This window comes from Triturus cristatus, chromosome 3_2, assembly GCF_964204655.1.
Source record: "Triturus cristatus chromosome 3_2, aTriCri1.1, whole genome shotgun sequence".
Taxonomy (NCBI): domain Eukaryota; kingdom Metazoa; phylum Chordata; class Amphibia; order Caudata; family Salamandridae; genus Triturus; species Triturus cristatus.
Window position 1 is genome coordinate 165,280,263 of NC_140584.1, and position 17,969 is coordinate 165,298,231.

Consider the following 17,969-nt stretch of genomic DNA (forward strand, 5'->3'; position numbering starts at 1 on the left):
ATCCACAGGCAGATACTGTATCCACCAGAAAAAGCGTTACCGAAGGTAAGTAACTTTTTCATCTGGTAGAGACGATTCTAGCCGCAGATTCCTTTACGGCCCGCCCTTCATCCCTGTTCTGTGAGGGCCTTTCAGCTTGGTCTTCTGCACTCGCCTTCCTCCTGGTGGCTTTGTCTTCTGCGGGTGCCCTCCGTCACTTCCTCCCTGGCAGGATGCTTCGTTTTGTTTATTTGTTCCACTCCTTCCTTACTGGTAATTGGATGGTAGGTTCATGTGTACTTCTGCATCCCTACACCCTGGTTATTCCAGTGTGGGGCCTACTCATAATCTTCCTTTTTTCATTGATTGGTGGTTCTGACTCCTCTGCAGTCCTCTGGATTGGGGTCTCTTGGCTGTGCCTCAACCCTTCGCTTTTTACAGGGGATGCGACACTCCTTGGTGGTGTTGTCTTGGGGTAATTTGTCGTTCCTCATCTGTTCCGGACTTGTTGCCCTTCACTGTTATAGATTGTGGTTGCAGACTTTCTGTCTTCTGCCACGACATTTTTCACGTGTGTTTCTGCCTCCAGGGAGGATATCGCCTTCGCTTTGCAGGGCTGCTTCTCAGAGCGGTGCTGTGCTCTTTCCCTTGCATGACTTTCAGTTACACAGTGCTTGGCACTGTTCCTAATGGTGCTGTTCCTCACCATTCGCTTCTTCCCTTTCTGTTTCACTGATTTTTTCGCACACTGTTCCCATACTCTCACAGTTTTGTTTGTGATGGCTCTGCGTTGTGGCGCGGAAAGGTTCTCAAAAGAAAACTGACGTCAGCGCGCCGGGGTGGGATTTATGTGACCTCGCTGACGTTACATCCGCGGATGACGTCAGGGCGGGGTCACGTGGTGCCGGCCCCGGCACGCAGAGATGCTGTGGCAAAAAATTTCCTGGATCCAGTCTCACACCTGGGGATAATTCTACGTTAAGGAATCTGCGTCTAGAATCGTCTCTACCAGATACATTGTTACAAAAGGTAAGTAACTTGTACTTCAGTGTAGGATGTCTGAGCACTTTGCATCACTGAGGCACAATAAATCACACAAACGTGTAAATCAATTTTCAGAAAAAGTAACATAAGACAATGAGGATTATAAGGTGTAGGAATGACATATCATCCATACTTGTAGATGTTGTATGTTAAAAATGAATGGTGGGGGGGGCTGCGCAAGGTCAGGATATAAAACATAACACAGTGATTGTGTTTGTCTGTACAAGCGATTTTATTGATTCCCAAAGGAACCCTTCTGTGCAATCTGAGAAAACCAAGGGGTGGGAGGGGGGAAACAATAAGGCTCTAAACTCATCACCTACAGATGCATGCAGCTCCTTGATGCTAGTAAATAGTTCACTGGGCTATATTAGAAAGCTTGCAATTTATGAACTGGAAGTAACAAAATAATCTGTGTCAAAAGCAGTATCCCACTCACCTATCTAAATAAAATACAAATCTTTATGTGATTTGTATTTTACATAATGTACTTTGCCTCAGGCCCATTAACTCTCTATGCTACTTCATGGGTCAAACTGTGATGGGAAAAACACAGAGCTCTCTTAGAAATGTGTTAGCCTCTGGAGTTATTTTACCACTATTATAATCCCTTCAAAATTGCTGGGCACACAATGATCTCTGCTGCAGGTTTCTTAACCCTGCAAGATATTTTAACATGTAACCAATTAAGTAACCTAGACTAGATTTACTGTCACATATGTCCTTGTTGCCAATTTCTTTGCAACAGAATTGTTTTAAAATAAATAAATTCACTGTCAGACTCTGCTTTTCATGCTCTATCTCTTGTGAATCCACCACCTTTCCTCTGCCACACCTTGACCCGAAACCAGTCCTAGGATGCTTGTTTCCAGTCCAGGGAGGACCTGGCCTGGCGGTTCGGGCTAACTGTTTCCATTGGGGCGCAGGGTCAAGACTGATTTGCATATGGCTGGGTCCAAACTTGAATGGCATGGTGAGCAATAAAACAATGGATTTAGGCCCAGATCTCTGTCCTGGGGTGAATGTATGACATTGTTCTGCATTCTGTCCAATTGTTCTTTTTGCTTAAAATGGCACCTGCTTCTCCCCTCTGACACGCACTGCTGAGGCATGATGACTATGAATTAAAATGGGGATGTTGAATATAAAAAGTGCGAGTAGAACCTGAATGTGACCCCGCTCCCTCTGTTCCTTCACAGGCTTTGTGCTCCAGTACTCAGTGGACAACAGCGAGGAGTGGAAAGACGTCTTCATCAGCTCTGGGGAGCGTGCCTTCAAACTGGATAATCTGAAGTGTGGCACCTGGTACAAGGTGAAGCTGGCAGCCAAGAACAGCGTTGGCGCTGGCCGCATCAGCGAGATCATCGAGGCCAAGACCCATGGGCGAGGTAAGGTACACAGGCCAGAAACACCCCTGCATTAGTCCCCCCTGCAATGTCTCTGATGCCCTGTGGCTGCTAGTGATCCATAAAAGTGGTGGGCATACCTTTCACAGGTTCATCTGACTGTTTTAAAAATTTGCCTTGCGTGCACTCACACACAGATTTACCACTCTCATAAACTCACTTTCACATAGACACGCACACACTTTCATAATCACTGACCCTCACTCACAACTACTGGTGTACAGGGGCTCTGAACTGAACTCCTGGGGTACAGATGTTTTGCTTTAATAGTGCACCAGGTGCAGTTGCTATAGGACCTCTGTGCCCTGCTGCAACTGCACCTGCTGCTCCATTGATAGAGGCACCCTTACCCACTCCCTCTCACAATCTCCCCTTCTTTCACTCAAATACCCTCACACTGCCTCGCCTTCACGTATTAATTTTCACTCACTCACTCATTGATTCTCACTTTTTCACTCTCATTGACACTCAAGCACTTTAAAGTAACTCACACTCAACTCATTCTCTGTCAATCACTCTGCACATGTGTGAGTGAAACACACTTTCACTCGCACATGTGCAGAGAAACAAAAATGAATTATATTTTTTTACCTTTCTTCCTTTGCTGGCAGCTCGGAAGCTCCATAGAAGTAGCAGAGCAGGATTTCGGCGCTGGACATTGGAACCAGCAACCCATGATTCCTAACGAGGAGACAAACAGAGCAGCAGGGCCAAAGGAAGGCCCACCTCAAGCCCTCTCCCAACTTCTTGATAGGACTGGAAGCACAGCCCTGTCAGAAGCTGAACCAGTGCTGAGCATCCAGCCCCTGCTACACTGTGTGGCTCCTCATTGGCTTCAGGGATGCACTGAAGTGTGCCCTAGTATCCCTATTTTAGCAGCTATACTGTGCTACCTGAGACGTGCACAGAAAGTCCGCTAGATAAAAAGGATTGTGCCTGTCTCATTGGGTCATAGTTGAACTACACCACTCGCATGCAGTATCCAGACACACATCTACAGAGTACTGTGTTTTTAAACACTCTGTAGCTGGATCATCACTCAGCCCCCTCAGTTCCCTCTTTTTCCTGTCATCAGGTGCCCTGCAGAGAGGCCAAGAGGGCTGACGTGTGCATGTAAACACAAAGATGTGTTTGCATGAACACTGCTAAATTTAATTATTACAAATGTAATCATTTAATTTAGCAGTGGCTCCATAAATTATGTGGCGGCTCACAGGTGGCAGAGCTATGCCCTGAAGCCAATGAAGGGAAGGCACCCCTGACACCATCCCTATACCTGAGCCCATACAATTTATGTGATTGGAGCTGACATCATACTCACAACTTTCCTGTCACCAACCCTAGATCTGGCCCTCACACAATACCCGCAATACTTTCTAGCACCATCTCTATGCCTGGAACTGACTGTATCCAGATACCTGAACCCATCCCCATCATCATACCCTCAACTGTCCCTGACACTGTCCCTATACCTTGTCCATTCCTGCCACCCCACACAATATCACAACTTTTCCAGACACCATCCTCACACCCGGTGGTGACTCTATCTGAATGCCAGAGCCCACCATAATCCCTGTAACTAATCCTGACACAACCCCCCTCGCCTAGAGCTAACACTGTTACCTTATCTGGCTCCAACACACTATGCAGGCTTGACCCTGGCATACACATGGACCTCAACACCATCCCTCACCCAGCACTGACACCAACTCTGCGCCTGGCCCAATACTTTCTACATGCCTTAACCTGACACTGTCCCCAAGCCTGGACCGCAACACTGTCCTCATGACTGGCTAAAACATCCCCATGACTGAACCTCAAACCATCCCACACTAGGCTTTACAACTTCTCCACACCTAGCCATTGTGACTGGCACAGACACCACAAATGTGAGTGTCTTACGCACTACCCTTATGACGAGCCTCAATGCATTTTCTGCTGTCTTCCAAAGTAGCATCTCCACACTCACCCTGACACCATCCATGCACCGGACATCATCTCCACTCCCGACACTGCACCAGCACAACACCATGATGTAATCACCACCACTGGCCTGGACAATATTGCCTAAAAGGTTCCTTGCCAGGCCCAACCCTGTCCCTGAAGACATACTGTGTTGTAAGGAAACATGTTTCTTGCAGATTTATCCCCACTTTTAGCTCCCATTTTAACTGCTGGGTTCTGATGTAATGGCTCTGAAATACACGAGCTCTTCTAAACAGGATTTTGCATGTTAAAATAGTTCTTGTTTAATTGGATTGTCCTCATTGGCATAGCCTAACTTACTTGTAAGCCTCTAGTATATGGTACCAGGGGTACCCAGGGCTGGTAAGTTATAGTGTCCCACAGGGACTGCAGCACTTGTTGTGCCACCCTGAGTAGGACATGGTAAAACATGGCTCCCAGTCTGCCACTGCAGACTGGAAGGGCAGTTTTAAACTGATAACTTGACTTTGCCATTTAAGGTTATTGCAAAGCCCAGACCTAACAAGCCCTAAGGCAGGGTGTGGTATTTAAAAAGTGGAACATGTACTTTTACATGTTCCAGTAGTAAAACCCCTAAATTACCATTGTCTGTGGAAAGGCTGGTTGCCCCATTGGCAAGTACAGCGTTACAGGCTCACACCTCAGCCCTGCTAACTTCTGATTGAGACTACTAACGTTGGTTGTAAGGTATCAAAAGAGTCAGTGCAATAAATCTGATTTAATGTTCAATGATTACATTGAATTTAATGTTACTGAAAGGCAAAAGGCAACTTTATGAAGTTGGTACCTTAGCTGCTCAAGGTTTCCAGTGCCCATTTACTATAGTATTCGGGATCTGTCCTGCAGACCACTTTCTGCCCTTCTGGAGAGACGTGCTAACAACTCCCAGGAAAGTAAACAATAGAGGCCAGCCACTGGAGGCGGTGTTACCTCCCCCAGGCAGGAAGCCACACAGGTGTTAGCCCAAAAGGAGAGCTTTAAAGGTGAAGCCACCTCTGAAGGGAAAATGGGGACTCTTGGGGAAGGAGCTGCTCTATTGTTTAGGTAGACAGACTAGCACTAGGGACGTGGAAGTAGAAGCCAGTTGTCAAGCTGGTTTTCCAGGGACGTGTTGCTTCCTTGGTAGCCACACTTCAGGGTTGGGCTAGGGAGCTTTGGATGCCAAGAGATTGGTTCTGCCATGTTGGGTGTGGGCACAATGGTGCATCTTCAAATAGCTAGATGCACACTTCCCAGGAAGTGGTCTCAGGAGGGAGGAAACCAGTTAGCCCATTGGCAATCGACCGCTTGCTACTCTGAGGGCATTTTCTGAGCATTAATAGGGCAGCCCTGGTGCCCCGAACTCAGATCTAGACTGAGCTGTCCGAAAGGCCATAGAAAACATCAAGGAACCGGCAAAGAGAGGCTGCACTGGCATAGACTGAACCAGCTGAACCTGGCGGCTAGCCAAGAAGAGTGACTGTGTGTGCTGTGTTCTGCTTGACGAGCAGGTGTCTCCAGAGCCCAGCCAAAGCCAAGAGAGTCCAAAAGTAAGTGAACCGGCCTCATGTTCACAGCACAGGGACACACAGGCTGAGAAGTCTGCTAGGACAACTTGCTAGCCCAGAATCGTCAATCCGCCTCCGTGCAGCACCAAGGACCAGGACCCGATGCACAAAAGTTGCACCTGAGTTCGCTGAACCCATGAGTGTTGTTGAAGTGCAGCTGGGACCCTCAGGAAGGATTGGCCAGTGACCATGATACTGGAAGACTGGTAGTCTATTGGCGACTGGACTTCTGTCAGCACCAAGAGGACTTTGAGGAATGTCGACCCTGTGACCAGGACCCCCTCAACCCCTTCGAGGAGTAGTTGCAGCAAGACCCCCTTCGACTACATCGCATCCACAGCATCCTTCGACCAACTTCAGCATCCTTCATCCCTTGCAGCAGGACCACCTTGATAGAAAAGCCCCTCAAAGGACAAAAGTGCCTGGAAGAGCCTGAAGACTGTTTCACCTGCTGATGTAATTGATTCTGAGGACCTTGCTGGTCCCCCTGACAGGCTCCCTACTGGAGCCGATCACCTAAAGTGACTGTAAGTGACCACATTACAACTAGCCCAATCCTTTAAGTGAAAAGATTTCTAAGTGTCAAATTCTGTGAATATGTCAGTGCTTCACGGTTGTGTGAAATACCTTGTTTTACTATCCCCTGTTTATTTTATCTTTCTGGAACCATCCAGTGGATTGTTTGTTGTTGTGGGGTCTAAAAATACATAAAATACAATCTGTTTGTATAAAATGGTGTTGAATTTTTAAGTGAATTGTTGATTCCTTCTTCAATTGTTGTGATGTTGTTTAAATTATTTACAGTTGTTCCTTTGCATGAGCCTTGTTGCTCAGAGCCACAGCTACCTTTGATTGAGATTGAGCTGTACAACATCCACCTTGAAGGGCATGATTGCCCGATACATTTTGCAAGCCCCTCACAGCCAATAAACAGACACAGCCCCCAAAAGACCACCAGCTATATTAGAAAATATACACTAATAAAGCTCACAACGTTCCTCAAAAAATGACATATGCCCTGAAGGCCAACAGCTGATTTTCAAATACCCCCAAACTGAAATATCGGCATCCAAAATAAGCTTTCATGAGACTTGATGAGAATGTTAGATGGAGATAATGGTAGATAGGCAGAGTCGGGCTGGCAGGCAAACAGCCCGTTAACCCACCTCCAGTTGTTGCTGTGAAAAGAAAGTAGTGCTTTGGGTATCTTAGTCGGAAGTAAGTCCCTTCTATGTGCAATATCACCCCATTCAGTTCTGTCTGGCCATCTTTCCTCTGAAACCATGGTTTGCATGCATGTGTTAGGCCCTTTGTACATTTCTCTCTTTTTTTTCCCCTACCAGAGCCTTCCTGCAGCAAAGACCAGCCCCTGCTCACCCATGTCAATGCCACACATGCACGCCTTAACCTGCAGGGCTGGAGCAGCGGCGGGTGCCCCATCACTGGTATTGTTCTAGAGTACCGGCCCAAGGGAACCTGGGCCTGGCAGACCCTGCGGACCAACAATTCGAACGAGGTCTTCCTCACCGAGCTGCGCGAGGCCACCTGGTATGAACTGAGAATGCGGGCATGCAACAGCGCCGGCTGCGGCAACGAAACTGCGCAGTTTGCCACATTGGACTACGATGGCAGTAAGTCAATCAATCACACCTATTTTGGACTGACACCCTTAAAAACGAAAATAACAAAACAAATACTTTAAAAAAATGCTATCATAAATAAGAATATCAAACTCATTTGACAAATGTGCAGAAAAACTATTGACAAGTGTTACTTAAAATAATACAACAGATTCCTCTGAAACCCATTTCTTGCAATAAAAATAAACATTAGAATCATTTGGCCTAGTATTGCAGGCAATCCAAAGGAAACATGAGACGGCGAACTCCACAGGTCTTGAGGTATCACTTAATCAAGTCCAACACAGCAACCACGCTCTGAGTGCCCCTGTTTCTCAATACTTCCTTGAGCTATTTTGCCCTTGGAATGGCATTAATTGGGCAAAGGATGAAGAAATGCATCTAACCCTCGACCAACCTTTTTTTACTTATCACACTGTCTTGATCTGGTGATGATGAGCATTGTCCCTGTTATGAGTAATGTATTTCAGAGGTAGAATACCAATTCTTAGCTTAAGAAAGTAAACTCTAGCCAATACTGGTTCCTCATCCGGAGAGCTTTCATATTTAGGTACATATTTAAGTCCTCCATGCCCAACAGGGTAGCTGCAAGGGCGGGCAGAGGTGCAGTGCTTTTGGCAGCCTGGAGGTGGAGCAGTACACGAGTCTTGCGATTGGCTGACATAAACTTAGTGTGTCACATTTAAGAGCAAAATTGTTATCTTTCTGCTTAGCATGGGCTGCACAGTAAACCAGAGCTGGGGCTTCTGTTGTGATTTGGATTTGTAGAGACAGGTTCTAAGTTCAGTAAATTGGTATAGTCAAAATGTGCATTTGCTGTTGCTTAGCTACTTTAGATAGACAGTTACGTTCTTGCATTTCTGGTTAATTACTTGCAAATGTAGTTGGTTTTGTTACATGGTTATCCTTTACAATTTGCTAGCATCCTTTTTATTAGCTATTTCAACTAAATTTTACCTTTTTTTCTGGTGCACAACATGTAATCCTAGGTATCATGCCTCAATTAATGCAAGATAAATACACTCTCATTTGGAGCTCCAGCATATCATTGTGCACTCCAGCACAGCTTGTTGTCTAAGACCTTAACCAGATCTTTGCTAGGATTATTTCCCAATCTGTCACCCCGTTTAGTTGACAAATGGATCTTGTATGATTTTTACCTAAGTGCAACCCTATTGACTTAAACCATCCGCCTGTCCATTTGTTGACTAGACCTAGTCAATAGTCCTGTCCAGCTCAATATCTCACCTGTCGAGGAGGTCACTAGCTGCCTGGAATCTACCCCAGCAGTTTCTGATGGCCCGGTCCTTCTCACTAGCCTCTTTTACCTGCAGGTACCATCCCCCCAATCAAATCTGCCCAAGGAGAAGGGGACGACGTAAAGAAACTGTTCACCATCGCCTGCCCCGTGATCCTGGCCACACTTGGCATCGCTCTTCTGTTCATCATCCGCAAGAAGAGAAAGGAGAAGCGCCTCAAAAGGCTGAGAGGTGAGTGTGCATCTCTACTCTGGGAAGGGATCCCGAGGAGAAACTATTTGCAGGTACCAGTACCGATTGAAGATTTCTGAAATGCCTCATCTTCACTGCTCTATAGGGCTCAGAAGTCCTGTTATGGGATAGCAAAAAGTCTGTATGGCTCCATCCTAGGGAAACATTAGTTACAACCCGTTTCCAAACATTAAACAGATCTGAAATGGTCTGTTATTATGGGAAGAGGTTTGTGATGCAATATCAGGTTGAATGGGTATGAGATATCTAAGGTGAGAAAAGTCTGTAAGGCCCTTCTTGGGTCAAATGTCTGTCTGTTAAATCAAGAGATCGGCAACGTTGCATCAATTTGGTCAGTGCTATAATTGGGATGAAAACAGAGCAGAGGAGGCTCCGTGCAGAAGGAGAGGGCGAAATTATATGGCAGGTTTGACTAAAGTATGTGGCAAGAAAAGTACAATTATGCAGCATAATGTGGAACATTTTCTGATAGCATGACTTTTTTTTTTTTTTTTCATTTTTAGGTCTCGCCTGAGCCAGTGCATGCGCTGCTCTGCGAGATATTTAGTAGTGGGCTTTGAAATGTCCTACCACATGCTTTTTGCTGGCATGGAGCGTGCGGTTACGTGTACAAGCACGAGCGTAGGCACCATCACGCGCAACACTCGCGCCCTTTTTTTTCTTTTAGCGCGCGTGCGCACACAACTCCCGCTTCTCCCCCTCCCCCACCACATATCGTGTCTCGCGGCCAATGCTTGTTTGGAAGCAAGGTATTGCTATGAGATGGGCCTTATTGGAATTAGTCTGGAATTTATATAGTTTGCTTACTTGTCACAGCCTTGCAGCTTCGAATGCATTCGAAACATGTGCTATTGTTATTCCTTCTCAATGCTGTTATTTTTTTATTTTTTTTTTTTAACTCAACTTTGGAAGAATGAAAGGCTTAGCAATCCAGCCAGGACTCCACCCTGTGACGCACGTTTCCTACAATTCTCAGCAGTCCTTGGATAGCCCCAATGAACTTCATTTCCAGTATTTACCGACTCAACACTCCGATTGACAGGGGAGCAGTAAAATGCATATGATGTGCCTCGGAGTCGCGGAGTGTCGAAAGCAAAAACAAACCAATTAATAATTAATCTATCAAATGCTTGAATCGAAGAGTTGTGGTAGAATTACATAACAATATTACGTCAGATCATCGTACACACACTACCTTGGACATAAATGGCTGACACAACGGTGAAACTTCGCCACAGCTATTTACCAGTCGGTTTGTGGAGCACCCAAAGAACAGCTGCGCTCAGTCACTGCGAGCATCACATAAATAAAACTGCATGTTCAGTACGTGCACGAGCACGGGGGCCGCGGACACCTGCTAGAAACCAAACAATGGTGCTCACCGTAATTGCTCCTTTCACAAAAACACTGCTACCCGGCTTCTCTGCCAGAAAAACCCAGCTGTAGCCTGTTGAAAGTCACTCCGTGCTGTCACTGTTGCTACTAGCTCAGGAAGTGAAATATTTTAACCCCAAGCACGTGGTCGATGCGGTGGTTCTGGGAGTTGTGGTTTAGTTTGAGACGTGTGTAAAGCGACGCTTGCTTAAGCTTACCTGGAACGTAAACGCCTCTTTCTTTTGAGAATACGAATACCCAAAACTTGCGCCTGTGCTTGAACACTGGGACGAAACATCTTGGTAGAGTGCTCCAGGAGAAGAGAGGAAGCTGGGTCGCGTTTTTATCTGGCTGTCTTCTTGCCAAGCTTCCGAGGTCCATGCGTGGTGTTGGTCCAGTTAAGTTTTTTTTCTATGAACTTTGGGACAAGTAGTCCTGTTTTATAATAGAATAAAGATGGCAAGAAGGCCTTGAACTCAAAGGAAAAACCTGGACCTGAGCCACACATCACGTAGAGATCTTGAAAAATTGGCAGGGATTTATTTAGGTCCGTCTATGCGCCTTAGAGATTTGTGGTTCAGGCAGGAGACTCGATTTTTGAAGCTAAAAATTACTTTGTTTTGTCTGTCTCCTGCCTGAAATTGCCTCTACTTCAGTAGAACGCCATGGAAGAAATACATTCTCCTGATAATTTCAACCTCCCACTTGCCTCTTCTAAAATGTTGGCATGTATAACAAGCATTGAAAATTCAACAGGTCTCGCCTTTGGTTAAGTTAAAGCCATTTGCTTTGCAAATTGTATTGTATAGCAAAGCAAATGGCTTTAACTTAAAAGGTGAGACCTATTGCATTTTTAATGCTTGTCACATTTGTTAACACTGTCTGGGCATAGGCTGCACCTCAGTTTAACACCCAAACATAAAAATAAGGAACAGAAAGGTAACCAGTCAACCTTTGCAAAGGAACTTCCACTGTGCCGCAACACGTTTTGCTACGATTTTAATTATTTCTGAACTGTTTAAACTAGAAACTATTTTTTTTGCTCAAATCTGTAGATTATGCAGCTGATAATGGATTTTGTGGCAAATGCTGCGATCCTTAATTATGCGAAAAATGGCACAGCAGTGCTTAAATCCAGTGGCACTGCTTTTAACCATTTATATAGTACAGTTTTTCGGGCCATATGTAATAACACTTGTCAAGGGAAATTTAAAAATAAGCAGTGCCTTGACTGCTTTCTATAGGTACCGGTGGAGTCAAATGTAAAAATGGAAGAACATGGTTATCCAGTTGGAATGAAATAGTATTTTGCTCTGGCACATAAATGGTAAACAACAATTTCAACTCAGGGCCGGACAGGTCTTTTATTACACCAGCCATTTCCATGGTGGGCTGGAACCATTGGAGGCCAGTTTGAAAGCCCATGGTGACTTTGTCACTTTCTACAGTTCACAGAGGTTATTGGAACATGCAATGGAAGTCTTCAAGAGAGAGAGAAAGAGGGAGTAATGTGGAAGGTAGAGATAAAGCGAGGAGAGCAGGAGAGAGAAAATGGATGGACTGAAAAAGAGACTGTAGAAGCAGACAAAGGGTGCGGGGGCTGGTTTGAGCACTTTTGCCAGGGCTGCTTTTGGTTCCCCAGTCTGGACCTGTTGCTTATTCCCTTGCCACAAATAGGGCTTCTGGTGATAGTGTGTAGCAGCGATGGCGTGCAACATATAGGTACAATTCATTGTTTTTTGTTTCAGTGAAGGATAGAAATAGAGGGCCTAGTTTAATGTCTGTTTGTGAGCTTGATGTACAATTGCACATGCACCATTCATAGCGAACATACTCCGTTCTATAGACTCTAAAGTACTTTAGTTCAGTCTCCTACAGGAAGTTTCAGCGAAGGGCCTGAGACATTATCAATCACATCTTGCATCAGCACACAGGAGTATTTTGATCTCACCTTCTTTCTATCAGCTATTTGGGTGTATCCTTCCTGTATATTGGAATGATTGGGGGAATATTTTACATCTAAGAGGTACATCCTGTCATCACATATGTAATTTTCTATTTAATCTGTGGACTGCATACCCAAAGCAATCCTTTGAACTCTCGCTTTACAGCACAGCTGTCGATATGACCTATTGTTACCATTTGTTGAGAATATACATAGCTTGTGCTTTGGCTTCAACGAGAGGAGTAATTTTCACTCATGCTATTGATTATTGGGTGTACCATTAGATCTTTTGGGAAGCGTTTCATTTAGACTGCTTGAGGGGCTATTTTATAACTCAGAAGTACAATCATCACACTGTTTGTCACATTCAGTTATTTATATTCTTCATGAATTCTATACAGGAAGCACTTATTTATGGTACTTTTTCCCAGCATTGGCAAAGCCAAGAGAACTGTTAATGTGCTGGACAACAATTATGCATGTAACACATGTAAACTGCATTTGTGAAGGCTTGTGTTCACATGCAGCGACTCATTAAAGCCAAATTGTTTGGCTTTGTCTTGCTTTTTTTTTTTTTAATGGTTTTGCACTTCAGAAGACATTTGTATTGCTTTTGTCAGCACTCAAGTGCGAGACTCGAACTTATTGATTTTGCCGATGCTTGTTTTGCCAAGGCTGAGCCCTGGCCCACTTAGAGCGCTGTTAGAAGTAGGTATCTGAAACGTTCCATCATGAGAGCACAAGATTTGAATTATACATCATGGTGGCCAAAGGAGCTGTAACAGCTGCTTGGAGGTTTCGCTATCAATAGTGCAGCAGGTGCAGTGGCTTGGGGCGTGGGAGGAGGAGGGCAGGTGCCCATTGTACCCACTTATGCCTTTTGTTTAGTACCCTACCAGGGGGCATATGGACCCATATTCCCTGATTGCATTGCAGCTTATGGCAACCCTGCACATGCTACTGCCTGAGCCAATGCCAGGTCATGGTTTTGTTTCTTTTCACTGACCATTTTCACAGTTTTCCATGATTTAATGCTCTTTTCATTATTCTCTTTGCAGATGCAAAAAGCTTGGCCGAGATGCTGATAAGGTGAGTGGAACCCATAAGAAAGAAAGAGCAAATGATCAGGGTGACTGGTGTTAATTGGCAGCCACAGGTGGGGATCCACGTACTAAAATAGCAGAGGTTGTGACAGGTTAGGATTAATGTGCATTGACTGAACTAATAGGATTCTAGTGGGCGGGGAGGGTGGGAGTGAAGGCATTAGAACTGTATGCGTTCTCAAGTTAGGATTGAGGTGCATTCTGGGACCTTGGCCTGGGAGGGTTGAACATTTAGTCACTCTCCTGCATTCATGTCTTGGTTTTTGTTTGCTTTCCTTAGCAAGAACAACAGGAGCTTTGACACTCCGGTCAAGGGTCCGCCTCAAGGACCGCGGCTGCACATTGATATTCCAAGGGTCCAGCTTCTGATTGAAGACAAGGAGGGCATTAAACAGCTGGGTATGTGTCTTAGTTCTGTATGTGTCTCTGTCTATATCCATGTGTGGCCCTACACTAGAGGGAACAGACCAGTCCTCTAAATCATGGTAAAGCCTGACCGAACTAGACCCACACCATCTGTGTGGAGCTGCTCCCAGAGGTGTTTTTAGGTATTTTACAGTGTGCATGTTTTAAAACCTATCACAAAAAGAGGGACTCTGGGCATTTAACAGGAGGTCCAGCATACATTCCCAAACATAGGTAAATACAAGGAGTATGCAGTTCCTAACTGAAAATGGGAGGGGGACACGTGTATTATGGCCAAGGACAACCGTGGAAGCGGGAGTTCCTCCTTGTCAAGTCGGCGCTGCAATACCTGACGGGCACCCTATGAAGGGGCTCTTTGGCAGAGATCTTTTATTCCAAATTGCCATACGGTGCCATGGGGGTGAGGGGGCCTATGCTTTGTAGATGAAGTGAATGGAGGTAAGTGACCTAAAGAAAGGTTAAAACAGGAAATGGAAGTGCCAAAGAAAACCATTTTAATCATCAGTCTTCCAACCTGATTAAAAAGATGAAAGGTGCAGTGCTGAGATAATGTCTCAGGTAGGCACTATGTTTATTAGGTCAACATGTTTCTCGCCTAATAGTCTTCAGATCTGGCGGCGATTCATCAGGACCTATTAAGAAACAATTCTATCTACACAAAGGTGGTTGTCTGGTGGTATTACCCTGCTTAACCAACCTGAACTGTACTCTTAATGTAGTAGCTAGTAGAACATGACCAACCCTAGTTGGGTCTTTTAATTACCGCATCAGTACCTGGCTGGAAAAGACACAAAGTGAAGTACCAGTGTTGTTTTGCTCACTGGCAACACACATATGGACCTACCCACTGCTACTGGGACCTACACCACCCGTGCGGAGCTGCTCTCAGAGGTGTTTTCAGGTATTTTACAGTGTGCATGTTTTAAAACCACAACATGCCTCAGTATCCAGTTGGACTATGGAATGCACAAATATTTGAAGCCAATGTTTATTCCTCGTAAAGGTAGGTGGAGTGTGTGTGTGTGCGCACACGCTCCTTTTCTGACAGTTGATTTTGTGTCCAACAGTTGGACATGGAAGATTGTCACAGCTGAATCTATTTTTAATTGCTGCACATGTGCATGTGTTTTGTTTTACAGGTTGAACACTTCTGTTTGTACTGTACAAATAGGTCATTGGGTTTGGTTGGCCACAATGAAAGGTATTTTAGGCTATCAAATGTGTCTGTGTCTGTTTCTTCTGGATCAGTTTCAGTATCTTCACAGGTCTTACACCAGAAGTGATTTTGTGATGGTGTGTAGGACTTGCTCAAGGGCAATCAGACACAGCCCTCAAAGAGGCTGCCCAGAATCAGATGCTTCACACCCTCATCAGGGGTATAAACCGCTACATAAACTCTTTGGGAATAGGAATGGGGGGCTGTGGAGAAGCTGGAAGCATGGCGGAGATTCATGTACAGCAGGCATCCAGGTTCCTTTCATTGTTCTAAGAATTGCAGGAACTGGGCTCAAGATGTAAACACGGAGTGTACCACATCAATGCTCAGCCAAGGTATGCAAACCATAGAGGTGATTCTTTAGGAAAAAGGCTAACAAAATATGCACAAAACATAGTCAAGCAAATGAAACTAAATCAGCGTGTTTGTGCAGTAGGAAGCAAACTCTCAAGCTTGGCAAAGGAAAATCGTCTGTTCTACCAGCTTTCCTAGCTAGCTACAAACCGTGTTTGGAGTGAAATCTGTCTCTAATTACTAGAGTTAAACAACTTACAAGACATTGCAAGGAGCCACAGACAGACAGCAGCACAGGAAAAGGAAAGCAGCATGGATGATACCAAGCAGTAATGAAATGATTCCAAGAACACCAATGATGTTGTGCCAAGTTAGAAACAAGTCAAAGGCATAAAAAGCATGGGAGAGAGTTCTTCATCGTAGCAGAGAGAAAAAGACTAAGTGGTGTTCATGTTAATAGAGGCAGCAGAAAACATAAAAGTAAAGGCCCAATTAGAGCAATGTACGAGTTTTGGATCTTAAACTACAGATCATCATTACAGGCTATGAAATTACACCGTGTTTAACAAAACTTTATTTTAGAATCTAGCCCAAAGTAGAGAAAATTGAATTCACTATTAACTGATTTTGTTCTAAATTATTAAAGCAAAATGCACAAGTAACACACTGAGTGATAAAGTTGAAAGCAGTAAAGAATTCCCAGGAATCAAGTGTAGAAAGCAAAACAGAAAAGCCCTCACAGAAACTGCAGATCCAGAGATAGCAATGAACCAGTGAGAAAAGCAAAAGCTGACTGGTGGAGGAACAGTTGCAATTTCAGGGCTTCAGTTTCTTTTTATGTTGGCCCACACCTGGGAAGAGAATGAAAAAGAAGTCTGCAAACACCTGGCTGGCCTGTCAGCATACAAATGGCCTCCTACATGAGTGCCTGTAGACATGCTGAACAAGGGAAGGTACTGACACTTGTGCAAAATGTGTTTCGAAGAGCAGCAACATGGGGGCAATCCGGAGATATTGGGTAAGGAATATGCATGAGCACAACTTCGCCTTCTTGTAACATTAAAGACTTGTTTAGGCATCTGTGGAAAAACTATCATTTGAAAACTGCATGTGGTGCCAACAAGCAGTGGACACTGCAGATACTGATGGCGACTGGAAGAGACTCCTTATACTGTATGATGGGAGAAACCAGATAGGTGCTTCTCAGGGAGAATTTCAGACGAGTAATATCTGGAAGAAGCTCCATTAATGTCTTAAATCATAAAAGGTATAGGTTTTGGAAGATATTTTCTTCGGGAAGATAGCATCTTGGTCATGCTGTACTGCTTAAATTATCTTTAGGTTTGGGTGTGTGTTTTGAGAGAATATATCAGAAAATATTAATACATATATCCTATGATATATAAAGTACCCCAAGCATAACTCAGATCATTTATATTTCACCTCAATTTAAAAACATTTACCGTCCTCAGAAATAATAATTCAAAATTAATTTTTGAGACTAGTTTTTCATCACATTTCTGATTTTATAGCATTCAGATACACCATACAAAAAACTAACCAAGCAGAAACCCATTCACACTTTAATCATTAGAATGTTGGATGAAAGAATGGAAGATGTTGAATTACCTTTATATATTTAACTGCCCAAAAATCCATCAACCATTAATTAATGTTCATGCATCTTTCTCTAATACCCGTTCATTGTTGATCACTAAATTGACAACGAATCCATAGCTTCTGCATTTTATTTAATTACTTTCATAAGGATGTAGAATTGTTTTTCGGCTAATGATCTTAATTGATATAATCCAATGTATCTACAATACAGATATTATTAACACTGCAACATATATTGGTCTAATAAATTCAGCACATTTCACTAGGTGATCTTGTGGAAAGAAAGGACCTCTATAGTGAAGGTGAGCCACGCAATCATACCTTTATGTAATTATGTAACAGGTGAACATGAGTCTTGTACTGTAACGAAGAAGAATTTGAGATACACAGAGATATATAAAGTGGTAGATGTTTGAAACAATCCCCCATTGTACAGAATGAAAGTAACATTTCATGTATATATAGTTAAAATAGCTTAGGAAATGTAAAGCGTGATTGATAAACAATTGTATTATTAGGTGACTTGAACAGGCGCCAGGTTTTTTTTTTTAAATATTGGATTAAATAAGGGAATAGATTACTTCACCTTGACTGTGATTATTATAAATAGGAAATGTATCTTGATAATGACTAAAAGCAATTTGAGAAATAGGCCCCAGTATAGAACACACAAAGTGATATCCTGCTAAAAAACACTATCATGGGGGCGTGGCGAGCAGCCGATGGGAATGGCCGCCGCCTGACAGAGCTCCAGCATCCTCGGAATAAATCCTTCATCATCCGCCGCCATCCACAGCCAGAAATGGTAGAAATGAACGTCATCTCACTCCTTACCCCCTTGAGAACCGATGGTAGCAGCGACTCGGTGGGTTATTCCG

The 17,969-nt window shown here is 44.1% G+C and overlaps 1 protein-coding gene across 4 annotated transcripts in view; it reads left to right on the top strand.

Moving 5' to 3' along the window:
* DSCAML1 (DS cell adhesion molecule like 1) overlaps positions 1-17,969 on the top strand; it is a 504,760-nt gene that overhangs the window by 463,028 nt on the left and 23,763 nt on the right. For all 4 annotated transcript variants that reach the window (XM_085647435.1, XM_085647434.1, XM_085647436.1 and 1 more), the window contains exons 25-29: positions 2,223-2,411; positions 7,306-7,593; positions 8,937-9,092; positions 13,491-13,521; positions 13,816-13,934. In XM_085647435.1, the coding sequence (XP_085503561.1) occupies positions 2,223-2,411; positions 7,306-7,593; positions 8,937-9,092; positions 13,491-13,521; positions 13,816-13,934 (783 nt within the window). The remainder of the gene's footprint in view (positions 1-2,222; positions 2,412-7,305; positions 7,594-8,936; positions 9,093-13,490; positions 13,522-13,815; positions 13,935-17,969) is intronic.